At 39.2% G+C, this 27,989-nt stretch overlaps 1 protein-coding gene across 16 annotated transcripts in view; it reads left to right on the top strand.

Annotated features, from left to right (window-relative positions):
- CASK (calcium/calmodulin dependent serine protein kinase) overlaps positions 1–27,989 on the top strand; it is a 378,632-nt gene that overhangs the window by 232,968 nt on the left and 117,675 nt on the right. For all 16 annotated transcript variants that reach the window (XM_070461881.1, XM_070461880.1, XM_070461877.1 and 13 more), the window contains exons 6-9: positions 7,605–7,707; positions 13,555–13,730; positions 18,701–18,823; positions 26,551–26,634. In XM_070461881.1, the coding sequence (XP_070317982.1) occupies positions 7,605–7,707; positions 13,555–13,730; positions 18,701–18,823; positions 26,551–26,634 (486 nt within the window). The remainder of the gene's footprint in view (positions 1–7,604; positions 7,708–13,554; positions 13,731–18,700; positions 18,824–26,550; positions 26,635–27,989) is intronic.

Below are 27,989 nucleotides of genomic sequence, written 5' to 3'. Positions count from 1 at the left end.
AAGAGTCAATTCAGACAGGGCTGAGCAACTAACAGTTGCCTTTGAAACTTTATGAACATGTTTTGTATAATCAGAACACCAAATTAAGTCAAAATCTAGTTAAAACGAATTGACCTCAGTATGTAACAAATTGAAAGTATAACCACAAGAGAATTCTTTTAAGTGACTTTAAAATAGGGTTACAGGTAAAGTATTATACAAGGAATTGCAGGCACCTTTCATGCAGATTGTCCATACGTGAACATTTTACTGGTGAAATAATGTGGTTTGTTTTAAAAGACTTCAGCAAAAATATAATAACAATAAATGGTTGGAGATAGATAAAACAATAATGATAGAATGTCAATAATTGTGAAACTGGGTGATTGGTACATGAAGGCTTTGTTAATTTGGTTTCTCCAGTTGTAAATATTAAAAAGTTAAAGAAACTTCCTTGGCTTCACCTTCTCTTATAGCTACATCCCATTTTTCTAACCCTACTACAGCTAAGTTTTGAAAGATATCTGAATTTACTATTTTCACATCATCTCTTCCTATTCTCTCTTGAACATAGTTCAGTGGGGATTTTTGTCTCTGTTATACCACCAAATGGCAACCCACTCCAGTATTGTTGCCTGTAGAATCCCATGGATGGAGGAGTCTGGCAGGCTACAGTCCATGGTGTCACAAAGAGTTGGACACAACTGAGCAACTTCACTTTCACTTTCTTACCACCAAAATCCTTCTTAACGAGGTCATCAGTGAATTTCAAGTTGCCAGATATCATGATCAATTCTCATCTTTAATGACTTCTTAGTAGCCTCTCAGTACACCAGTGTCTTCTGATTTTCCCCCTGCTTCACTGTCCAGACACTTTGTTTCCTTTGCTAGATTGTTCTCATCTTCCTTGCCTCAAATACTGGTGTGTACCAGGTCTCAATTCTGTGACCTCATCTTCTCTATTAGTAGTTCACTCCCTAAGTGATTTCATTCATTATCTTGGTTATAAATATTATGTACATGCTTTTGATCCCAAATTTATCTCTCTAGTCCCAGCCTTCCCTCTCCTGTCTTACATGACCTCACACTCAATTTGTGTGAAACCAAATTCTCGATCCCTCTTTCATATTTCTTCTCCTGTGTTTCCCAAATTCAGTAAATGACATCCTCATTTTCACTCAGTTGCTCAGGACAAAAACCTAATTACCATACTTGACCTATTTCTCTCTTTCACACCCCATATCCAGCAGCAGTTCTTGTCAAATTTACCTTCAGAACATATCCTGAATCTGACCACTTTTTACCCTCCTGGCCTCTATCACTCTGGTCTAGTCCAAATCACCATCTTCTCTTGCCTGAACACCCGCGGAAGCCTCCTACCTGGTCTCCTTTCATTCATTCTTGCGCCCTTGCCATTTCTTCTCCCCACAGCAGCTCAAGTGATCCTTTCCAAACCTAAAACTGATCTTCATGCTCTCCTGCTCAAAACTTCCCAATGGTTTCCCATCTTGCTCAGCCTAAAACCCAGAGCTCTGTCCTTGACTTCAAAACCCTAGACAGTAGGGTGGTTGATCATCTGAATCTCATTTCCTACCACTCTTACCTTTGTTCATTCCTTTCCCAACACATTGGCTTCCTCACTCTTCTCCAAACATAGCAACCCCCTTCGTGCCTCTGAGCTTTTCTACGTAGTCTGCTCCACACCAAGATCTTACCTCCCTGTGACTTTCTGCTGCTTCATTTTGGTGTGTCTTCATCTATTACCCCTATTAGAGAGGTCTTCTCTGACACTCCTTGTATTATTAAATAGCAGCTCCCTAGTCTCCAAACCTGTAACACCTACCTCCATACCAGCTTAATTTTCCCTCCCAAACACTTAACATTACTTAACATTACTAGAGTCTTCTATCCATTTATGTATGGTGGTTTCTTTGTTTATTCTTTTAAGTTCCAATTTTATGACTTATCTCACTCAAGGATTTGTTGAGAGTAACTGAATCCACACCCTGTTGGATAAATCTCACTGTAACATTAACTTAAGCGTAAATATAGTCAGTTCAGTTCAGTCACTCAGTCGTGTCCGACTCTTTGCGACCCCACGAATCACAGCACACCTGGCCTCCCTGTCCATCACCAACTCCTGGAGTTTACCCAAACTCATGTCCATCGAGTCGGTGATGCTATCCAGCCATCTCATCCTCTGTCCTCCCCTTCTCCTCCTGCCCCCAATCCCTCCCAGCATCAGGGTCTTTTCCAATGAGTCAGTTCTTTGCATCAGGTGGCCAAAGTATTGGAGTTTCAGTTTCAGCATCAGCCCTTCCAATGAACACCCAGGACTGATCTCCTTCAGGATGGACTGGTTGGATCTCCTTGCAGTCCAAGGGACTCTCAAGAGTCTTCTCCAACACCACAGTTCAAAAGCATCAATTCTTTAGTGCTCAGCTTTCTTCACAGTCCAACTCTCACATCCATACATGACCACTGGAAAAAACATAGTCTTGACTAGACAGACCTTTGTTGGCAAAGTAATGTCTCTGCTTTTTAATATGCTATCTAGGTTGGTCATAACTTTCCTACCAAGGAGTAAGCATCTTTTAATATCATGGCTGCAGTCACCATCTGCAGTGATTTTGGAGCCCCAAAAAATAAAGTCTGACACTGTTTCCACTGTTTCCTCATCTATTTCCCATGAAGTGATGGGACCAGATGCCATGATCTTAGTTTTCTGAATGTTGAGCTTTAAGCCATCTTTTTCACTCTCCTCTTTCACTTTCATCAAGAGGCTCTTTAGTGCTTCTTCACTTTCTGCCATAAGGGTGGTGTCATCTGCATAGCTGAGGTTATTGATATTTCTCCCGGCAATCTTGATTGCAGCTTGTGTTTCATCCAGCCCAGCGTTTCTCATGATGTACTCTGCATATAAGTTAAATAAGCAGGGTGACAATATACAGCCTTGACGTACTCCTTTTCCTATTTGGAACCAGTCTGTTGTTCCATGTCCAGTTCTAACTGTTGCTTCCTGACCTGCTTATAGGTTTCTCAAGAGGCAGGTCAGGTGGTCTGGTATTCCCATCTCCTGCAGAATTTTCCACAGTTTATTGTGATCCACACAGTCAGAGGCTTTGGTGCAGTCAATAAAGCAGAAATAGATGTTTGTCTGGAACTCTCTTGCTTTTTTGATGATCCAGTGGATGTTGGCAATTTGATCTCTGGTTCCTCTGCCTTTTCTAAAACTAGCTTGACCATCTGGAAGTTCACGGTTCACATATTTGCTGAAGCCTGGCTTGGAGATATTTGAGCATTACTTTACTAGTGTGTGACATGAGTGCAATTGTGTGGTAGTTTGAGCATTCTTTGGCATTGCCTTTCTTAGGGATTGGAATGAAAACTGACCTTTTTCCAGTGCTATGGCCACTGCTGAGTTTTCCAAATTTGCTGGCATATTGAGTGCAGCACTTTCACAGCATCATCTTTCAGAATTTGAAATAGCTCAACTGGAATTCCATCACCTCCACTAGCTTTGTTCATAGTGATGCTTCCTAAGACCCACTTGACTTCACATTCCAGGATGTCTGGCTCTAGGTGAATGATCACACCATCATTATCTGGGTCGTGAAGATCTTTTTTGGACAGTTCTTCTGTTTATTCTTGCCACCTCTTCTTAATATCTTCTGCTTCTGTTAAGTCCCTACCATTTCTGTCCTTTATCGAATCTATCTTTGCATGAAATGCTCCCTTGGTATCTCTAATTTTCTTAAAGAGATCTCTAGTCTTTCCCATTCTGTTGTTTTCCTCTATCTCTTTGCATTGATCGCTGAGGAAGGCTTTCATATCTGTCCTTGCTATTCTTTGGAACTCTCCATTCAAATGGGAATATCTTTCCTTTTCTCCTTTGCTTTTCACTTCTCTTCTTTTCACAGCTATTTGTAAGGCCTCCTCAGACAGCCATTTTGCTTTTTTGCATTTCTTTTCCATGGGGATGGTCTTGATCCCTGTCTCCTGTACAATGTCAGGAACCTCCGTCCATAGTTCATCAGGCACTCTATCAGATCTAGTCCCTTAAATCTATTTCTCACTTCCACTGAATAATCATAAGGGATTTGATATAGGTCATACCTGAATGGTCTAGTGATTTTCCCTACTTTCTTCAATTTAAGTCAGAATTTGGCAATAAGGAGTTCATGATCTGAGCCACAGTCCGTTCCCAGTCTTGTTTTTGCTAACTGTATAGAGCTTTTCCATCTTTGGTTGCAAAGAATATAATCAATCTGATTTCAGTGTTGACCATCTGGTGATGTCCATGTGTACAGTCTTCTCTTGTGTTGTTGGAAGAGGGTGTTTGCTATGACGAGTGTGTTCTCTTGGCAAAACTCTATTAGCCTTTGCCCTGCTTCATTCCATACTCCAAGGCCAAATTTTCCTGTTACTCCAGGTGTTTCTTGACTTCCTACTTTTGCATTCCAGTCCCCTATAATGAAAAGGACATTTTTGGGGGGTGTTAGTTCTAAAAGGTCTTGTAGGTCTTCATAGAGCCATTCAACTTCAGCTTCTTCAGCGTTACTGGTTGGGACATATGCTTGGATAACTGTGATATTGCATGGTTTGCCTTGGAAATGAACAGAGATCATTCTTTCGTTTTTGAGACTGCAGCCAAGTAGTGTATTTCAGATTCTTTTGTTGACCATGATGGCTACTCCATTTCTTCTAAGGGATTCCTGCCCACAGTAGTAGATAAAATGATCATCTGAGTTAAGTTCACCCATTCCAGTCCACTCTTGCCATCTCCTGTTTGACCACTTCCAATTTGCCTTGATTCATGGACCTAACATTCCAGGTTCCTATGCAATATTGCTCTTTACAGCATCAGACCTTGCTTCTATCACCAGTCACATTCACAACTGGGTATTGTTTTTGTTTTGGCTCCATCCCTTCATTCTTTCTGGAGTTATTTCTCCACTGATCTCCAGTAGCATATTGGGCATCTACCAACCTGGGGAGTTCCTCTTTCAGTATCCTATCATTTTGCCTTTTCATACTGTCCATGGGGTTCTCAAGGCAAGAATACTGAAGTGGTTTGCCATTCCCTTCTCCAGTGGACCACATTCTGTCAGACCTCTCCACCATGACCCATCCGTCTTGAGTGGCCCCACACGGCATGGCTTAGTTTCACTGAGTTAGACAAGGCTGTGGTCCGTGTGATTAGACTGGCTAGTTTTCTGTGAGTATGGTTTCAGTGTGTCTTCCCTCTGATGCCCTCTTGCAACACCTACCTTCTTACTTGGATTTCTCTTACCTTGGACGTGGGGTAGCTCTTAACGGCTGCTCCAGCAAAGCGCAGCCGCTTAGACGTGGTTGCCCCTCCTGACCTTGCACGTGGAGTAGCTCCTCTCTGCCCTCCTGCGCCTGCGCAGCCTGTGCTCCTTGGGGTAGCTCCTCTCGGCCGCCGCCCCTGACCTCGGACGTGGGGTAGCTCCTCTCCGCCAGAAGCGCAGTGGCTGTGACGCAGCACGCAGAAGTGCGTCGGCTGTGACGCAGCACGCAGAAGGGCGGCGCAGAAGCGCGGCGGCTGCGACGCAGCGCGCAGAAGCGCGGCGGCTGCGACGCAGCGCGCAGAAGCGCGGCGGCTGCGACGCAGCGCGCAGAAGCGCGGCGGCTGCGACGCAGCGCGCAGAAGCGCGGCGGCTGCGACGCAGCGCGCAGAAGCGCGGCGGCTGCGACGCAGCGCGCAGAAGCGAGGCTGAGAGGAGCTACCCCATGCCCAAGGTCAGGGGCGGCAACCGAGAGCACCAGGCTGCAATGGTGCAGGAGTGGCTGAGAGGAGCTATCCCACGTCCAAGGTAGATATAGTCAACAAACTATAAAGTGTATACTCTGGGATTCCAATTTAAGCTTCTACTACTCCTTCCAAAGAAGGTAATGATGACACTGGCGGGGAGACCCTTTCTGGGTCTATTCTGTGTTTTCTTCTTCTGCATCAGGCCCATCCTTTTCTAAGCTTGTTCATTTGACATGCCCCACACTAGATCTCTTATCATTGATCTCTGTTTGAACCAACTGAGAGTTCGCATTGAGAGAGAGCACTCTTGTCAGTTGGTTTCTGTAGAGGTTTGCCTGTCTTTCTGTAGACCCTACCAGCTACTTTGTGTCTTCCTGCAGTTTGCTCACCATCCATGTACGCTTGCTTTTTCTCTCCTCTTTCTCTCACTCATACACACTCATACACACATTTATACTCAAGGGCTCGTTTTTCTTTGTGCTACACTCTATTGTAAAGGTCTTTAAATACCCTTGGACAAAAAATAACTTCTAAAGTATAAAAGAATCCTTCCCACTTTTGCGTATCCATCATTAAACATCACTCTGGGTGTACCAGCTCAGAATTTTATTGCATGGGTCTCTTCATGCCCACTATCATCTGGGCTAAACCTGAACTAAAACTGGGTCATTTTACATCTGATCAAGTGTGGGAGAGAATAAAAAGTACCTTTATCTTCCAAGCCTGAAGAGGCTTGCCTTTTTCACTAAACTGATATTTTAAGAGCAGGTCATAGCATATGTAATGTTAGTCACAGAGAGGAGCGTAGTATTTGAGCAGAGACCAAAGTTCCCTACAATTAAATGCCTTCCTGACACCAGCCCCAACTCGGTCCCAGAAAAAGGCAGATGCAGGAGGACTAGGTTCTATAAAGAGACTCTCACATAACCAAAAATCATGTGATTCTTAGATAGCCCTGGTCAAGCAGCTGCTCCTCAGGCGGGGGGTGGGGGGGGGTGTCTTTACCCTGGACTAGAGGCCAGCCCAGTAGTCTCCTTCCCCCCTTCTCTTTTCTCACTTCCCCTTCCCACGGAGAGGAAGGGCACATCCAGAGAAGAGACCCCAGCAAGGAAGAGCATTGAATTCCCGAGGAGAAGGGCTCAATTAAAGTCATTAAATCTTACTTGGGAATCAAACAAATAAAGAAAAATAGGATGGTGGGAGAGGGGGCAGAGAAAGGGTCATCAGTATCCCCCAAGGGCCAAGATACAGTGGCTCTGTAGATCAAGTCAGATTTCAAGAAACTTAGGTGTAAAATATACTTTTCCTTAAACAAATGTAGGCTCTCACTCACTGAGAGAAAATATTGCATGAAAAGGCAGAAAACACATCTGTCTGTCTTGAACATCCATTCTTCCTGAGTAGTTCCAAGCACCATACCCTAATCTTGGAAGTAAATAATTCCTGAAAAATGTTGGAAAAAACAGGTAAGTCTTTGGAGAAATCAGCCAGACATGAGAATAGACAAATAATTCAAGCATCCAAACTAATTCCAAGAGTTTTTATTTTACTATATGGGCTTCCTTGATGCCTCAGTGGTTAAGAATCCACCTGCCAATGCAGGAGACGCAGGTTTGATCCTTGGTCTGGGAAGATCCCCTGGAGAAGGAAATGGCAACCCACTCTAGTATTCATGCCTGGGAAATCCTATGGACAGAGGAGCCTAACAGGCTACAGTCCATGGGGTCACAAAGACTCAGACGCAACTTAGCAACTGAACAACAACAAATATGGTCATGTTATTTGGCTTTGTGTAAATTGTTCATTGACAATTAATCATTTTCTCTGGTTTGTTTGTTTTTCTTTTCAGCCCCACTGTGTTCTCCTTGCCTCAAAGGAAAATTCAGCACCTGTTAAACTTGGGGGCTTTGGGGTAGCTATTCAATTAGGGGAGTCTGGACTTGTAGCTGGAGGTAAGAATGTTTTTTTAAAAAAATTTCCTTCAAAACCGCATCACTTTTTAGGCTGGTGTAAAATTTTCAATATTAGTTTATCCTCAGTGTTTCATAGCACGTTCCACCCCTACCCCAAAAAAGTGCCATAATATAGTTTTGAATTTAATAATTCTATAATCATAATTAGAATTTTAGTCCCTTAAGAATAGACTCCATCTTTTTACTCTTTGTATCCTCAACATTTAACAGGGAAGAGACCCAACATACAGAGTTAAAAAAGTATTGGAAGAAGGTAATATTTGAGGCAAAGTGACTTTTTTTTTCCTTTTTTATTTTTTATTTTTATTTTTTTTAATTTATTTTTATTAGTTGGAGGCTAGTTACTTTACAATATTGTAGTGGTTTTGAGGCAAAGTGACTTTTAAAGTTGAATTGGCCAAATGAAGTCAAATCTAAAGTGTGTGGATTCACTCCTTTCAGGTTATATCTGTGGCTGATTTTTAATTTCACACTGCTTTCTTCTTTCCGTTTGTGAAAGAGTCACACTCAGGCCATCAGTCTGTGTGTTTGGGAAGAGCAAGCAGATATGAGCACAGACTGATTTTATTATTAGCCAAAGCAAACATAACTAGAAAATTCCCATGCCAGAATAAAAAAGGAAGAAAAGTTAAAACAAACTTTCTTCACCAGTATGCAGAGGTGGATGCTAATTACAGATTCAGGTATTTGGTTTTATTTATTCCTTTCAGTAGATTCCAGCTCAGAATGCTGCCCTGTTTTTAGTTTTGTTCTTTAGTTTTGAAATTGCTTAGTTCTCCATTCTACCAACTACCAATCTTCTAGCCATTGCTTTCTATTTTTCATCTCCAAGTACTGCCGGCTTTCACAAAGAGGAAAAATATCAACAGAACCTTTTTAAACCTGTCATCTTTCAAGAATGCTTATATTAAATTTGAATACCTGACAAATGATAAATATCAAAATAATAATCTTTTACACAGAATGTTTCATTTCATTTACTGTTACTAAAACATCAAAGCAGTATTACATAGGCCATCTTCTGAAAAATGAGCTATGAGTCATAGTTGTAGTCTTTAAATCATTATTTTACCACATTGCCCTCCAAAATTAAATTGTATTTAGATTTTCTTCTAGTTTTGTGTTTTCTTCTAGTTAATCATTTCCAGGAATATGAGAAATTGCAGGTTGAGTATAGTTTTGAAAACTTGATTATTTTTTCTTCTAATTCTAATGAACTAGTGAATTCAAAACCAATGAAAAGTTTGAAACTTACCATCTGCAATCAGAAGACTGACCATAGGGTCAGGTAGCAACATGCAGCTTAATCATAGAATCACTGAATCAGAATTCAAAGAGTCCTTAACTTCTCCAGTCTTGTAAACCAATGATTGAATTCTCTCATAAAATTCCCTGCAAAAGACTGAGCTCTAGTTTAATTCCTCAGGTGGCAAAGAATTCATTATGTCCCAGAACAGGTCATTCCATTTTTTAAAAGCTCCGTAACTATTGAAACATCCATACTTGCATTAAACAGAGGTCTGTCTTCCTGTAACTTCCACCCAGGAGTCCTACTTCTGGCCTTTGGAGCCACAGTGAGCAATTTTAATCATTCCACACAATAGTCATTCAGCTGCTTTAAAACTGCCATCATATCCGCCTTTTTATCCAAGTTAACTCGCCTAGGTTGATTTAGCCATCTTTCCTCACATAAACTGCTTTATGATTGCACCAAGTATGGAGCCAAAACCGAGCACATCTCCAGGCACTTCCAACTCATAGAAACTTGAAGCTATCACTGCTTTTGCTGTGGATCTTACATTCCTATTAGCCTCCCCAAATTGCATGAGCTTTTTAGACAACCCTGTTGTAACACTGGTGGCTCATATTAATCTTGCAGTCAACTACAAATCCCAAATTGTTTCTAAACAAACACTGCTGTTTAACTCTCTCACATCCACTATTTGTACAGAGCACCCCCGTGTTAAGACTACACAATTAAATACGAATTCTGACGATTACATCCTCAAGGTTGATGGGATGATATGATATAAAATGAATTCCTTCTATATGCTGTTATATATATATTGGCCATTTCGAGTGACTTTGTTTCTCTTGATCTCAATTTGCATCCTGTTAGCATTAAAGATAGTATGGGCTTCATTTTACTATGTACCTTGGCTGAAGGGGAAAAACAGATTCATGACTTATCCAGACATTTTTTACATGTTAATCTAGTTTCCTAAAGTCCATGAATCTTTTCCATCAAGCTTGTATTTTTAAAGCTGATTTTTAATCCACAGTGTATCAGTTGTGCAAAATTTATTTTTCTCAGTCCTTATAGAGTTAAAATACTTTGTGGTGGTCAAAATACTGTCATTTCTTAAACATACATTTGCTTGCATTACTAATTCAAGCATTACAATGTCTTTAAAATGCAATCTACATATATAGATAGAGGATAAATGATTTCTCTTATAAAAAGTTTTCATGTTGTTTAAGACACTTCTGAAAATGTATCAGCTCATTTGCTAATATCTAAAAGAAAGCTATTTTCCTCTTAGATTGGAATCTTTGATCACTCAGTCCTCCAAATCAAAAGTAGTTCTGTCCATTATATGTTCTATATAGTAAAAAGCCATTTACAGATATTTACACGTTCCCTATCAGAAACTCAGCTGTTTGGAAAACTCACTTACCCAGAATATAACTAGGAACCTAGAAAATAAATGTAATAGCAGCAAGACATTTCCTGCCCTTAATACCTGTTCATGGTTCTCTCAAGTGAGCATATGAAGACACACTCTGAGGCTGACATGCTTCCATTTTTCAGAAAGTTTTGTGGATTGACGTTCCTTCATAGCTTACACCTGCCTTTCTCTCCGGTTAGAATGCCTTTTGTCATTTTGTGTATCTAGTTAATGAAATAGTCTTAGAAGCAGGCTGATTTTCACCATCCCAAGTTAGGTAACCCTGTTCCTTCTCTCCCATGTTCCCATAGCTGTCTGGCATACATGCCTTCATGTAGCATTTCGTGTGGGGGTTTGTAATTATATCAAAGACTGAGCCTTGTGAGGGCAAAGGGGGACCATGGCTGATCCCTTGTATGTCCCCAGTGGTCCTAGACCACTGTGTCTAGGATCCAGCAGGCACTTGGGAAATTTTTACTAAGTGAAAGAATCTGGTTTCTAATGAGTTTACAGTTTATAGCAAATTTTATGCAACAAATGAGGAGAAGACAAGGCTAGAGTAAGCATAGTGAAAGAAAAGAAATGAAAGCCTGACCAAAAAAAAAGTACGTTGAGCAGATACCAAAAGTTGGAAAGCACAGCTGCCTTTTATACTGAAAAAAATCAACCTTTATTCTCTGGGGTATGCAATGCATTTTTGGTTCTATGCCAGATTTCTTTCATTGGTATCACAATAATAATTCTGAGTCATCAAGAAACGGTTGAATTATTTACAGCATCTTGTATAAAAGAAGTGAGGAAATTATAGAAAGAGAGCCATCCAAAATTCTTAAAGTAAAAAGGGGTGGGTGTGTAAAGATTCAAGTCCTAAAGTATAATGAATATGTACCTATTCAGATCAACTCCCCCTTCCCTGAGGTTCTGGATAATAAGGTTTTATTATATTATCAAAAAAACTAACATTTAAATTTTTAAATGCACATCTGAAGTGTCTCATATACAGTGACATTTAATTTGGTTTGGTAATTTGGCTTCCCGTTCTTAGAATTCTGTGGTCAGCGTCATAAAAATCAAGTGACCACAAAGAAGGAAAAGTCAAGTGATCACAAACCAGGAAATTGGGGAGGTCAGTATATGTTAAAGGGTAACTCCAGTCCTTTCACATTCTACCATTCTGCATGAAATAAATTTTTTTTAAATCCACTCCTATAAATTCTTTCACTCCCCTGGTGGATCAGGTGGTAAAGAATCCTCCTGCAATGCAGGAGACCCAGGTTTAGTCCCTGGGTCAGGAAGATCCCTTGAAGAAGGGAATGGCAACCCAGTCCAGTATTCTTGACTGGAGAACTCCACTGACAGTGGAGCCTGGCGGGCTAACAGTCCATGGAGTCACAAAGAGTCAGACACGACTGAGTGACTGGAACACACAATGGTCTTTCACTTTTTCATTTATGAGCAAATTCCTTAACCAAAGGACATGTATTTTCCTTAAGGATGAACACTGATTCTCCAGTACCATGGTAGTCTTCAATCTAGATAAATGGAGAGAACCTCCCTGAGGGTGGCCAGGGCTGGCCATGGGGGCTCTTGACTAGTCCCAGATTGAGACCTGCATTTTGAGTTGCTTGGCCCTGTCTTGTAGTAAGAGTCAAGTTGCATTTCCAAGCAGTATCGCAACCACCAGCAGATAACCTGGCTGGTGCCCTGGTATGAGTACTCTGATCTCTTACCCTGCTTCTCCCTATTTTTACCAGCTCCTGTCCATCAGACCAAGGCACATTTCTCCAAGGGCACTGCCCTGTCCCAGCTGTTAATGAAGTAGGAGGCTTAGTTCTCATCATTTCAAGCTTCTTTATGTTACTTGAGGAAACCAAATGGGGCAAAATGAAAATAAAAATCTTTCCTTCTAACCGGCAGAGTTTCCTCTGATCTACCATACATTTTAAATAAAAATATTTTCACTCTCTGAACCCTGAACATAATCTCCTCTGTTATGGGGGAAGAAGGGGACCCACAATTTGCAACAAAGGAACATTCCCAGTGCACAAGCTCAGAGCTGTTCCCAACCATTTCCATCCTAACCAGGTTTGACAACCACCACCAAGACTTTATGATACAGGCTTTCTCTCTAGCTGGATTAGAAGATCTCTGAGGTCTTTTTCTAAACTCTGAACACTGTTCCGAGCTCTCCATAAAGTTTTGTGCTGTCTTCGAAATAAAAATGATCTTGGACTCTGGATGACGAGGTGGGGGGTGTAGGGGGAAAGGAGGAGAGGAGGGCACTGGGCCCGCCTAGAGCTAGAAGAGCTATCAAATCTGGCAGGCCGTCCCCTCCCACAGGAATTTCCCTAGGATACAAATCTTTTGTTCTACAGAAGAAAAGGGGGTGCTGACTTAAAGATGGCTACTGGTGTGCAAACAACTGCTTTCAGATTCCTTCCTGAAACCTAATTTTGATAGGGAAAAAGAAAAACACTTTAGAGAAGGTAGAAATCAAAGAGAATCTAATGGGAAGAGCCTCCTGATTTTGCTTTGGCTTATGTCATATATTTGCTCTCATTCTCTTCTAGTATTAATATTTGAAGGAAGCTAAAATCCTATTATAACAAAATATTGTTAACCATTGTTAATTGCTGCAATTAATTCCTAAAATCTACTGAACAGGATTTCAGATTCATATTCCAAGCAAAAGTTCTCAGCATTATGTTTAATTTGAGAATTTCTGTTTGGCAATCAAAAGTAATCTTTTTCTCCACGGGTATTTTCTCACTTGTTCCCCCCTCTCCCTACCACTGTCTCTGCTCTGTATTTTTAGTAATTTTTTTCAAACATGTGAAAATTATAAAATTTAAACAACTTCTTCATGATGTAAGAAATAGGTAAATATTTACCATGCACTCTGCAGAATTCAATAGGAAGTAGCAGAGTTAGAAGACAGAGTACCTCTCTCTCCTGGACTCAGTATTTTCAAGAGGTGATTAGATAAATAATTTTTTTCTTTCTGCCTTTTTTTCCCTTGATTTTATAGAGGAGGGAAAAGGTGGTAATATTTACATTGTTAAACTTGTTATTCACACTGTTATTTTCAGTTTTCAAATGGAGAGGAAGCCCATTTTATGTAAACACTTTTTCCTTGATGTTGTCATTTTAAATATAGGGCGTGTTGGAACACCTCATTTTATGGCCCCAGAAGTTGTCAAGAGAGAGCCTTATGGAAAACCTGTAGATGTCTGGGGTTGTGGCGTGATCCTTTTTATCCTGCTAAGCGGTTGTTTGCCTTTTTATGGAACCAAGGAAAGATTGTTTGAAGGCATTATTAAAGGAAAATATAAGGTAATATGAATGTTTTATCTTTCCATTGAGATTAAATTATTCTGAAAAAAAAATGTTTTAAGTTATTGTCTCTCTTTGGATTGTTTATTGATGTCAACGTAGTTACCGAGTCCAAGAAAACTATTTTGCTTGCATCTTTGATCCACTAGCCTTGTTAGGCAACAAAGCTCTCAAGTAAATTTCAGAGTCGCTCTCAGCCAAATTATCATCCAGATGACTGACTTTAAAAAAAACCATTGCCTCACTCCTCCCTTCTCATTCCCTCTGTGCTGCCTCTAGTCTATCCCATGTATTTGGATTCCAACTCTATGTTTAGTCCAGAAAATAGGGACCCAACTTGTCTTTGATACAGTATAAAGACCAGAGACCCCATGGATGTTCCCATTTTCCTCCACATTCTGGGCCCTCAGAGTCACAGAGCCACACTACAAGTCAAAATCTTTGACCACAAATACATTCTAGCAAAACTGCCTGTTTAGCTAACTCAAATTCATAGTAATTCGTTTGTGCCCCACTTATTTCAAATAAAATTCTAATTCAGGGAAAGAATTTGGAATACTCCTTGGAATTTACTGTGAGAGAATGTGAGCTTTTATTTTACCCTGGGTAAGGTGTCTGTGACAGACCCGAGCCCAGATTTTAAAATATTCATTAGCTGTCTGGTGATCGAACCCATTTATTCAGGCTGAGCTGGAGCATAAACTTCTTTGGCCCTTCTTTGTGTAATTTGAGAAAAGGGCTTTATTTTTATTACTTCATTTCTAAAGTTAAAATGGAAATTTCATCCAGGTAATTTTAGTAATTCTTTATCTTACTTTTAGGTTTAGTGTCTATTATCCTTTCTTTGTTTTTGCTTTAGTATGCATGTTATTTTATTGCATTTTATGTAGTCAGCCAACACAGCTAAAAAAATTGCCATTTACCTTCCAGGATAAACTGAAATGCTAGTATCACAACTGTTTTTCATAATGTAATTTAGAGCCATTTTGGTGTGATTTAAATATTTATATTCATCTTTGGCTCCTGTGAATTGGAAACTACATGTACTATTCCCAGACTTTTGATTAGTACATTATTACTTTCATTACTAAATAATTTAAGAAGCCATTACTGACGTCATGAGTGGCTATACCAAAAAGACCTAGGAGGTTCTTGGAAATAAGCTTGGGGTTGGTTTCACTACCCTAGCTTTTACACTTTATTGCCCTGTGCCACCTTGTATGGCTGATGGAATACGATGCTCTGTATGGGAAGCACAGAGGAGTATGTGTCTGGCTATCAAATCAGGGCAGTTTATTTTGAGGAAGTTCTCCTTTCTCCTGTTATTATTAACACATGCACTTTCTTTTTTTTTTTTTCATTTATTTTTATTAGTTGGAGGCTAATTACTTTATAATATTATAGTGGTTTTTGTCATACATTGACATGAATCAGCCATGGATTTACATGTATTCCCCATCCCGATCCCCCCTCCCACCTCCCTCTCCACCCAATTCCTCTGGGTCTTCCCAGTGCACCAGGCCCGAGCACTTGTCCCATGCATCCAGCCTGGGCTGGGATCTGTTTCACCCTAGATAATATACATGTTTCAATGCTGTTCTCTCGAAACATCCCACCCTCGCCTTCTCCCTAACACATGCACTTTCTATTCAGCAAAATCACTGTTTTCGTTTTCAGCCATGCCTGGCAACATAAAAACCAAACACACAGGTTTATATTCATATAACACTACACTCCAAAACTCTGAGACCCCTAAAGTTTTTTTTTCCTGTTCCTCAGTAATGTTAGAATTTTATAGGGGACTTGACAAAACTTAAGAGAAAAAAAAAGAAATGAAGGTAAAGTAATTTCAGAGTTGTGGCCTTATTCTGTAAATCACAACTGAAGCTTGTGGAAGTGAGTTGGTGAGAATGGTTTGTACTTTTTTCCTTGTATACCATCAGCTTACATATAAAGGTACACAGGTTTGTCTTTATTTAGATGAAGATCTATGGGAAAACTCTGTTAACAGAGAAAGACATTTTACGTATAGGTTTTTCTGCTTCTCTTAGAGTCAGTTGACCATTGGGGAATAAAATCAATCCTTTCAAGGTAACTAAAAGTCTCAGGAAACTGCTTGTAAGTAATCATCTCCCTTCAATCCCTGGAAATTGTGGGTGGCTATCAGGAATGCACGGTTATGGCTTTCTCGTTGAATTTTGCCAAGTGAAATCAGATACTAACATGTGAAAATAAACACAGTAATCTATCTGTGTAATAATAATACTAGCAATAATGATAGCTAACTCATATATAGTGCTTACTATGTTCCAGGAACTGTTCTAAGCACTTTACTTATATTAACTCTTTTCATCCTCACAGCAACTTATGACGTAGGTACCATATAATAAAATCTCCCACCTGCCTTCTTGAGCTATAAGCATTTGCTAATAATAGAATTCTTCCTTTGTGTTTGTTCAGTTGCTAACTTCCTGGTTTCCAAGGCAATGTGCTTCATTCCAATGGCTTCTTGGTATTTGATTTTGTCTATTTTTAAAACATTGAATAGTTATCTTTGTTTCTTTGTTTAGAAAAAAATTTGGACTAGTCAAATATGTCCAAAAGATTCATTGTTTTAAAATTTCCTATTCTTAGTATTCTAGTATAATAAGTCAGGTGGATGGTGGCAGCTATACTATAATTTCTGTACCTGGGGGTTTAAAGTTAATAATATATTTACTCTTACTTGGCTAACCTCACCTCTCGCTTATACTCATGGCTTTCCTTACAAAGGCCCTAGGTTTTCAGTAGCTTAGTTTGAAGTACAGATCCATCTTTACTATTAGTGATGACTCTACTGGGCCTTTAGAAAAAATACTATGATTGTGTCAGCATTCATTTTTAAATTTTTTATTACTGAAAATTTCTAACAAAATAGTAGAGATAATAGTATAATGAACCCGCAGTTTTAATATTTATCAACATCCAGCCAATCTTGTTTTATCTATATTCTACATGCTACTAGATTATTTTGGAGCAGATCTCAAAAATATTTTGCCACCCTGGTAGTTCTTAACAACAACAAAAATTAAAAATCCTTGATCTCTAGGAGTATTTTCAAGAAAATTTTGATGACAAAATGTCATAGTTTATAAACTGCTACTGGTCTTAAATAATTTTAACTTTTTATTCTCGTTTACTAACTTATTAATCTTTTAAGGTCGATAGGAGAGAATACTTTAGCTAAAATATATGCTGACATTTAATTTCAATTAATTTTTCATAAAGGACAAAAATATATTTCCCAAAGTCTATAAAAGATACAATGTCACCTTATATCACTTGTTTCTGGATATCCAATTGGTGTCTACACAGCAGGAGTTCTCAGTTGCCTCGCTTTCATATTCAAATAATTGACTGCTTTATAGCCCTGTTTTGTTCTCCCTTATATATTCAAGGGCTTCCCTGATGGCTCAGATGGTAAAGATATACTCAACCTCCCAAATTAATATCAGCTACTCTTCTCTGCCAAAGAGAAAACCCTGGATTGGGCTCCCTCATGAAAAGGACCAGGAAGTATACTTCTCAACCTCTGTTCACTTCAGAAATCTTATGACCATTTTCAGATGGTTTCTCAACACCTTTCCTGAGAACAGATCATTCAGACATGAAAGAGAACATCATCTCCAGGATGGTGAAGAGGAAGCAAGGCTGTCTAAGCCCCGTCTAATCACTCGCCTCCCTATTTCAAACTCGTCAACCGATCACAGTTTCAGTAGGATGACAGTATTTCAACAGTTTCACGGCATTCACTTTTAATTAAGGGATCTGACAAGAGAAGTGACTACCGCTTAGAATTCTGCCTGTTATACAAAGAAGATGGAACATTTTCCACTCTCTATCTACTAGAACAAAGCTTCACATTAGCCAGAGCAAAATGCCTGATGCTAAACCTTGGCCAGATTATAATGATTCGTGTATACTACAATGCAAGCAGTGATTTCATTTGGCTTTAAAGTGTTGGGACTTTATTCTGCATCTTTCTCCCACAGAAAGTGACATGGGTCTCTGCCGGTTAAAGCCATGGCATTGCTTAAAGCTCCTGGCAACAGACAGCTCCTACGCGCTCACTCACTCAGTCAGTTTCCTGATATTAAATAGGGAGTGAGACCCGGCTCCGCCTCTTCCCTTATGTCCCTACTTGCCTTCCCAACTCCAAGCCCCAAGCATTCCTTTCCATTTCTTCCTGGTTCTTGGTCTCAGATATACCTCTTTCCCCAGGAGTCTTCCAGCTCTTTTCCTCAGAGATCCACAGCCTTGCTCATGAGTCCTGTGTCTTAGGAACAGCTCATAATTTATTATTTTGTTTGGCTTTAGCCAACTTACCTTGTGGCTTAGTTGTCTCATCTCTAAAAGAGGAAAAAATGTCTTCACTAAGAATAATATACAAGTAAATTGGGTTTTTTGTAAGGCCTATAGTAATATATTTTTTCCTAAATGCTGAAAATGACATACAGTGACCAAAGTATCCTATTAATAAAAGCTACTTTGTGTGGCTTCACAGTTACCACTAATTCCCAGTTTTAAAAACAAAATATTAAAAATACTTCTTTAAAATTTTTAAATTTTATTTTAGTCCTTTCTAGATCAAAGTATTCTTATCTCCTTAGAGTCTAGATGCTAGACTCTTTATTTTACCTGAGATAGAACCTGGAATCGTGAACATTCTGTTCTTCAATTATTAAAAATATTTTTATATATCTAACCAGAGTATGTATAAAGAATGTTTACTGATGCAAATTCTCATGTGTTGAGCAACAGGAAATGCATGACCTCAGTCCTCTTCTTCCTTAGAAAGCAAGTCTTTAGAATCTGATTTCTCTACTTTGCTACCTGAATCTTATTTGCATTAAAACAGTGTAGGAATATTAACAGTGAACATTAACGTCTCACTGAACCTAACTGTGTAATTTTCCTTTCCCCCTCTTCAGATGAATCCAAGGCAGTGGAGCCATATCTCTGAAAGTGCCAAAGACCTCGTACGCCGAATGCTGATGCTGGATCCCGCCGAGAGGATCACTGTTTATGAAGCACTGAATCACCCATGGCTTAAGGTATGTGAGTTCTTAGGTGGCCATCTGCACTTTATTTAGACAGTTCCAGTGACAAGAATGCATTACTCTGTAAGGTGCCCCTTTCCACCCTTTTTTTTCTGAGCATTTTTAAAATTAGTTTTGTTCACCTTATTTACTGTTTCTGTGCATTCTCTGTAAACATCTAAGAGGATGTACCATTTGAATGACATTCGGCTTCATCACAAGAGGGTAAAGAAGAGGATTAAGGCAAAATCCATCTCAGAGGAAGGCTTGTTTGTTCTCTACCAACACATCTTCCAAGGATGCACAACATGAACAACAGAAAGCGCACTTAGTGTGTGATATTGAAAAAGCGATTATCATTGCTTTGGTTGTGACTGTATACTTTATAGCATTATTTTTATTTCAATAGATACTAGATACAGATTTATTTTCTTAAGAAAAAGATTTTTTAAATTTTATTTATTTATTTATGGCTGTGCTGGGTGCTTCCCTGGTGGCTCAGATGGTAAGGCATCTTCCTGCAATATGGAAGACCTGGGTTGGGAAGATCCCCTGGAGACTGAAATGACAACCACTCCAGTACTCTTGCCTGGAAAATCCCAGGGATGGAGGAGCCTGGTAGGCTGTAGTCCATGAAGTCGCAAAGAGTCAGACACGACTAAGCGACTTAACTTTCACTTGGGTCTCCATTGCTACATGCTGGCTTTCTCTAATTGCAGCAAGAGGGAACTTCTGTCTAGTTGTGGTGTGCAGGCTTCTCATCACAGGGACTTCTTCTGTTGTGGAGCAGGAGCTCCAGGGTGTGTGGGCTTCAGTAGTTGTGGCTCCCAGGCTCTAGAAAAAGCAGATTTTAAAAGTTCTTTTTATAGTCTATCCTGCCAATGAAGTATTGCTATTAAAGAAAATTATAACTTGGGACTTCAGTGAGATAGTACTATTTGATGAAGACATTATAGTGTTCAACAGTTCCAGGAAATTCTCACTTTACGTGTGAGAAAACTAAGCCTCAGGTTAAAAATCTTGCCCCAAGTCACAAAAGTTGTTGATGTTAGAACCAGGATTCAGCCTACCACACCCCTTTCCCTTGTACTCAAGATCCTATCCCATTCACTTACTCAAGGTCAGCACTCCCACTTGTGAGCCCTTCCCTGCATCAGCACCTTCCTATCTCTGCGGGATCTAACAAGCTACCATTTATTTTCATTACACACACACACGCATGTTCTCCTAACCCTACAACCCGCTCCAGACTCCCTCTGTTCTCTGCTCCCCTTGACAGCAAAACTCCTAGAAAGTGTTATTTCTACTCACTTTCCCCAGTTTCTCCCATCTCTTTCTCTTGAACCCACCCTAGTCAGTGTTGCAATCCTACCAACTCCACTAAAATAGCTCTTGTCAAGTCATCAAGTCACCAGTGACCTTCATGTTGCTGAGTCTAGTGGTCAGATCTCATGATTCTCCCTCTTGGCATATCAACAATCGGACATCCATACTTCTGGAACTCTGTCTTCCCTTGGCCTCAGGGCACCTCTCTTCCTGGTTTCCCTTCTACCTCTGTGGCAGCCCCTTCCAGATCCTGCTGATTCTTCCTCGTCTCCCTGCACCATGTCTTCCCAATGGAGTGCTACAGCCCCTTGCTCTTCCTCTTCCTGTCTACACTCAGACCCTTGGAAAGTGAGAGTGAAAGTTGTTCAGTCATGTCTGACTCTTTGTGACCCCATGGACTATACAGTCCATGCAGTTCTCCAGGCCAGAATACTAGAGTGGGTAGCCATTCCCTTCTCCAGGAGATCTCCCCAACCCAGGGTCCAAACCCAGGTCTCCTGCATTGCAGGTGGATTCTTTACCAGCTGAGCCACCAGGGAAGCCCCAGACCCTTGGAGACCTCGTCTACCAGTAGTTTTAATGGCTTCAAATGCTATCTGTACACCCTGAGTTTATACCTTTAGGCTAGACCTGTCCCCTGAAGTATTATTAATTTAGTTTACCATTTCACTCCCTGATACCTCTCTGACTTCACCCCTTCCTACTCTCCTCTTCTCACTTTGTGCCCTCATGTCAGCCTCCTCACTTTTCCTCAAACAGCAGGCCCACACTTGCCTCAGTGCCTGTGTTAGTAATGCCTTTCCCTAGAATACTATTCCCCAAGCTATCTTCATGGCTTATTCCCTCACCATCTTCAGTCTTTGCTTAGATAGCAGCTTCTTAGTGAGATCTTCCCTGACCACCCAATTTAAAATATGAGGGAAGAAATGTCCCCTGCCACCAGTATTCCCTACCCCCCTTTTCTGCCTTACTTTTTTTCCATAGCCTTGGTCACCATGAGACATATTTACATTTTATTTATTTGTTTCTCTACTTCCATAAAATATAAGCTGCATACAGAGCAAGAATTTTTGTCTCTTGGTTCACTTCTGTATAGAACCTTTGAAAGTGTCTGACATGTAGTGTGTGCATGCTAAGTCGCTTCAGTTGTATCTGACTCATTGCGACCTTATGAACTGTAGCCTGCCAGGCTCCTCTGTCCATGGAATTCTCCAGGCAAGAAGACTGGAGTGGGTTGCCATACCCTCCTCCAAGGGATCTTCCCCACCCAGGAATCAAACCTGTTTCTCTTATATCTCCTACATTGGCAGATGGGTTCTTTACCACTAGCGCCACCTGAGAAGCCCCTGACATTTAGTAGGTGCTCATAAATATCAGTTCATGATTTAATGAGTGAATGTATAAATGTGTTCACACTACTATACCATGCTAGCTCCGCAGAAATTATATAAAATAATAATATTTAAACATAGATTAATAGTGTACCTTAAGATGACATGGGATAATAGTATGACTGAACAATGTTGAAATTCCAGTAGATCTTGATTCTCCTTAAGAATATTACTTTTCACATCAGCATTCAATCCTCTGATACTCAGCTCTAGCTATTCTTGACTTGAATTCCCCAGCTATAGTTATTCCTGACTTCCTCCAGAAAAGAGTGAACAGTTCTGAGATACTTTCTTAGTACTTATTTTCTCCCAGAAATAAACAGTTCAAGGGAACCTCCTGATTTTCCTTTGCTTTTCTCAGTTTCTTATCGTGAGAATCTTTTTTTTTGTTTGCAGCTAGTTTAAATGCCAAGTAACAGTAAAAATGGCAGCCATATTAGTCATTTTTAATATCCTTTAGAAAAGTTGGCTTTCATTATCTTGCATATGTTGACTAATAATATTTATTTTTGGAAACTCTTATCCCTGCAATGATTATAGTTCTTTTGCCAAATAATCTGAGTTTAATAGACAACAGATTTCTGGCACCACAAAGACAAAAGACAAAAGTGCCAGTAACTTAAATGAAAAAAATTCCTGAAGACTTTTCACTACAGTATATTATCTGAAGATGGAAAAATTCATTGAGAATGTTATCAAGCTGATGAGAACAGGCTTGTTACATTTCAGTACTTTTCCATGTATACTTTTAAATCATTGCTGTGCATAGAAGTGGTGGTAATGTAGCAATGGCTAAAATTCCAGCCAAAGTTTAAATATTAAAAACTCCTGAGTAACTGCAATGTAAAGAAGTAAAATTATGAAAATCCTTGTAGTAAGGAGTACCCATAGTCATGATACCACTGTTTTGTGTCAAAAAAAAATATTATTTCTTTGGCAAGACCACAAAAAAAGTCCTATTCAATCATGACATATAAAATGGGAATTTGAGTAAATAGACCAATTAATATGTGAATGTCTTGAAGTTGTTAAATTACACCTGTTTAATACTTTTATCTAAATTAGTGCTGTTTGCTGTAAATATTCATTCCAACAAAAGTAAGACCAACTAAGATTATAATTTTCTCACAGGCAGTTAAGCTCTTTTCACACCCTTTGTAGCCTTAATATGTAGATTCCAAGTGTATTGACTATAATAAAGATGAAAAGGGTATTTATATTAACCTAATCAATTTGAATTTTGGAAGAATCAATCAAGACATTAATTAAATGTGTATTTAACATCTCGTGTGCACAATGGATAGTGAATCCAACACTTCTTTAAATGCAAGACACATTGCTAATGACATTTTTCTGAATTCATATCACAGTACTGTTAGTTTCAGGTAGGACTATTTAATCTGGAAAATATTATTTTTATTCTTTTGTCTTAATTTTATAATGCTGTGGAGTTAATATTTACTTGTTTTGTGGTAAGAAGTACGTTAATAGACTTTTTTAATCTTATGATTTCATCTGCTTAGAAAATATCAGGAATCATAATATAAGCATAATTTTATTTTTAAAAAATGTTTGAGTGTATCATTCTCTCCCTTTTCACTTCACTGTCTGTTATCTTCTAAACTTCCCAACATATTAAAGAGAGAAAGGCATGGTGAGACCATGAAATGAAATTTCAAATGCTGTTGATATAAAGACACAGAAAGATAACCTCAAAGAAGTTACACGTGAGAGGCATCTCACAAGAATATGGAAGTATGGTCCCTGGGAGACTAACGGGGAGCATGAGAAGTCACTGTAGGCTAGTGCTACACACTAGCTAGTGGGGAGGGAGGCTGCACATGTTAATACGACTAAAGGGGCCATATACCCCATGTGGGAGGCACAGAGGAGGCACAGCATTTTAAGTGTTCAGGGTATTCAGGGAAGGGGTCAGGAAACACTGGTATAGTACAAAATGTCAGCTATTTAAGTAGGGTTGCAGTAGACTGAAAATTTGGTTTGAGGGAAGAATTTATCTAGAATGCCAAATTTGGTACTTTAGATATTAGGGTATAGAGAGTAAAAAGCTACTGCAAGCTTTTGAGTGATGCAAAATTGTATGAGCAGCATGCTCATGTAATTCCTTTGGACACTGTGCACAGGTAGGTGTCCTGTCAGGATACAAGCAGTAGAGACAAAAAGGTCCTATAGAAGCTGGTCTGTCCAGTCAGGAAGTGACAGGGCCTGAACCAGGGAGTCATAGTGGGAATGGGAAAGAAGTATCCAAACTGAGAGCGATTAAGGAAAATTGATGAGGCTTGGTGAGTGATTTGAGATATTCAGAATTAGGAAGCCTATAGAAGGGTTAAAGCCTGTAGAGTAGAAGTGTTTAAATTTAATTTAGTTAAGATTTTCCTGGTTCTTAGTATGAAGAGTAATTTTGGATAGTGTGCTGGGCATTTCTGGTATTATTATGTTATAAGACTATGATTCTTATTTAAATCTTCTATTTTGGTAGGCAGTTAACCCAGTTAGATTCAGAACACACGTCCTAGCTCTTTTTTACGCACTATGGTTCAAATGCCAGTTTCATTTTCAATGCCTTTGCAGTACTCATCTAGTCTGTCCTTCTTGTATGCTACCCAGGGGCTCACCAAGTGTTGGTGAGGATGTTGAACAACTGGAACTCATACCTATTGTGGGAACATAAAATGGTACAGCCACTTTGGAAAACTGTTTCATAGTTTCCTAAAAAGTTTAACATATTCTTATAAAATGACCTAGCCATTCTACTCCTACATGTTTGCCTAAGAGAAATGAAACTTAGGTCCATACAGAGACTTGTACATTAATATTCATAGCATCCCTATACATAACAGGAAAAAATTGGAAACAACCCAGGGTGCATTAACAGGTGAATGGATAAACAAGTTATGGTACATCTATTCAATAGAATGGGCTTCTCTGGTGGCTCAGATGGTAAAGAATCTGCCTGCAGTGCAGGAGACCTAGGTTCGATCCCCGGGTTAGGAAGATCCCCTGGTGGAGGGCATGGCAGCCCACTCCAGTATTCTTGCCTGGAGAATGCCCATGGACAGAGGATCCTGGTGGGCTACAGTCCATGGGGTTGCAAAGAGTCAGACACGACTGAGCGACTAAGCGCAGCACATTCAATGAAATAACCCCAGCAATAAAACAGAATGAACTATTGATACATGCAACAATGTGGGTGAAGCTAAAATATTTAAGCAGAGTGAATAAAGTTGGATAATAATTAATATATACTGTATTATCCCATTTATATAAAATTCTAGGAAATGCAAACTAATCTAAAGTAACAGAATAGATCAGTGATTGCCTGGGGATGGAGAAGGGGGTGACAAAAGAGACACAAGAAAGCTTTTGAGAGTGTTGGATATGTTCATTATGGTTGTGGGGATGGTTTTATTTTTGTATACATATGTCAAAACTTATCCCATCGTATATGTGCAGTTAATTGTATGCTAATTATACCTCAGTAAAACTTTTTCAGGAAGACAAACTACATTCAGAGTCTATCTCCCTTTCACTCTCTTTATTGTTTCCATCTGGTTTTATCCACCATCATTTCCCCCCTGGATTACTACAATAACCTCCTAACTGGTCACCATGCTTTTATTTTTTTAATTCTCTCCCCTTTCCAATCTAGTCTCAACACAACAGCCAGAGTATTCCTCTACATTGTCAGATCACATCACTCCAGCTTCTAACCTCCCAGTTGCTCCATCTCCCACTCAAAATAAAAGCCAAAGATCGCTTCTCGGCCTTTTGGCTAAGATCAAGTGTAAAATAAAACCAAAGGCCCCTGATGGCCTGCACCAGCCTTGCCACTTCTCTAATCTGATCTACTATTTACTCCACACACATGGGTCTCCTTGCTATTTATTGAAAATTTCAGGCACACTGTCTCCTTTGAAAGGCCTTTGCACTTAGTTGTTCTATCTGCCTAGACCACTCTCCTTACCTCTTGGATGTCACTTTCTCAGTTGGGTTGTACTTTGACCACCCTACTTTAAATTGCAATGTACCTTCACCCTGCCTTTCTTTTTGCTTTATTCCATAGCACTCTTAACATACTCTATAATTTCCCTTCTTTGTGTTTTCTTATCTTGTCCCATTAAAATATGAACTACATGAGGGCCAGAATCTTTGTTAAGGTTTTGTTTACTTGTTAATCCCAAGTGCATAGAACAATGCCTGGCACATAGTAGATACTCAAGAAATATTTCTAAAATAAGTACCTGTGGCATAAAATCTTCAAGATACATTGACAAATTAGAACCAAAGAGGGCAATAAGGAGAATGACAGGAGATTTGAAATACACATGAGAAGTTGGCAACTGGAGATGTTATCACAGAGAAGAGTAGATTCAGTGGAAGCATGAACCCCCTCATAACTACTAAAGGGGTATTATATGGAAGAGGGATTGTGTTTACTCTGTGAGAGTAAGAGAAGAGCTAGTCCAGACAAGCCACAGGTGGGCTGAGTAAGAATTTTTTCACGTTCAAGAATTTTTCACTAAAATTGTAGTGGGCTGCCATAAAGTGATACTCTCCTATTGTATGAAGTCAAACAGAGTGGTCATCCATCAGATATTGAAGATCCCACATGGAGAAATGGTTGGATTAGAATGGACTTGATAAGTTTGTCCTAGTTTGAAGATACTGTGACTTTTCTTTTAAAATCCAGTTATTCTTGACAACTCAGAATGCTGAATTAGTTGTGAGTTAATTTCCTAAAGGCTCATTTTACCTGACAAGATTGTGTCAAAGTTAACTTCATGCCTTCATAATAATTATGATGAATTATTTTAGTCACATAGCCATGTATCTGAAAAAGTACGTGGACCATTATTTTAGCCCTTTGTTATTGATGAAGATAAAATACTATTTTACTATCAGTTTTGACCTTCATACCCAATTGGGCTTGTTGTTTATTTTAAATTTAGCTTCTTCACTTTTATAAAGAACTATGTGTGTTCATTATCTTTCATCTTTTTTTAGGAGCGGGATCGTTATGCCTACAAGATTCATCTTCCAGAAACAGTAGAGCAACTGCGGAAATTCAATGCACGGAGGAAACTAAAGGTAAATTAAAGAAATCAGCAAAAAGCCAGACAGAGGCATTTGCTGATATTTTTATTCTGTTTCAGTGCCCATAAATATTATACTGGTGTTGGCTGTGGTTTTCTTACAGCCAAATTCTCAGTGCCAAAAGTTACCATTATTTCAATAAGATTTGGGGTTTTTAAATCATGTAAGGTAATATCTAAGTACAAATCCCAGCAATAAGTTATAATAAATGGAAGATGAATCACATTTTAGATTTATGTTATCTTTAAAAATTCATAGCAGAGATATAATTACTTTAAAAATAGGAACTTGCTATTATCCACTATTGTTGACTTTTAATCTAGGCCACATTTTCTCAAACTTAAATATTTTGACAGAAAACATTAAGTTTAGTTCAATGAAAACAACACAAAATTAGAATTGGAACTAGGATTGAACAACCATCACAAAGCAGTAAAAATCCCCACAGCTTTGGTCTACTAGAAAATAGTTCCAGATCACTTTTCTCACTTTTTCTTTATTCTTCCTAGGATAGCTTTCTCCCATTTACCATACTCCCTATCCTCCAACCCACTGGAAATGGAAAAAAAGCACTATTACTTCATTTGGACATCCCATTTGACTTTAAATGGTTTTTGAGGTTTTTGAAAAAGACCCAGAATAAGATAATGGAATCTTTACAGCACTGGACAAAAATCTTAAGGGACAGCATTTCCCTCCTCCCTGCAACAGAGGAAACGATTATATTATGGTCTTAAAATTAACTCAGGTTTGACTTACTTTGATTGCTATTAAAAAACTTAACTCTGTCCTCTAAGTGGTTGATTAGATAAGAGTCCTCCTTAGCCATGTGACTCCTGCAAGCTGTAAAAGTTTTCTTCATAACTATTTTCAGATACATCATAAGTTGCAATAATAATTATTCATTCACTAGTAGTCGACCCTTGAAATATGTTGTGAATGATTGTCTTCAACTCTAGATTTTTAAGAATGTTTTTATGAATTTTTGGAAAACTGTGTAAGCGACAATATTATCATACAGAGATGAACTGGCCAACATATTCGCCACTAGCTGCATGTAACTGTTAAAATCTAAGTGAATTAAAATGATTATTTTTTAATATTTATTTATTTATTTATTTGGCTGCATCAGGTCTTAGTTGCAGCACACAGGCTTCTCCCTAGTTGTGGTGCATGGGCTCAGTAGTTGTGGTGTGCAGACTTAGATGCCCTGCAGCATGTGGAATCTTAGTTACCTGATCAGGGATTGAACCTCCGTCCCCTGAATTGGCAGGCAGATTCTTAACCACTGGACTACCAGGGAAGTCCCCTAAATTAGTTAAAATTATTAATTTGTTGTTGTTCAATCA

The sequence above is a fragment of the Odocoileus virginianus genome, chromosome X, assembly GCF_023699985.2.
Source record: "Odocoileus virginianus isolate 20LAN1187 ecotype Illinois chromosome X, Ovbor_1.2, whole genome shotgun sequence".
NCBI lineage: Eukaryota > Metazoa > Chordata > Mammalia > Artiodactyla > Cervidae > Odocoileus > Odocoileus virginianus.
Note: the sequence above shows the minus strand (reverse complement) of the source record. Positions and strands in the feature narration are given on the sequence as shown.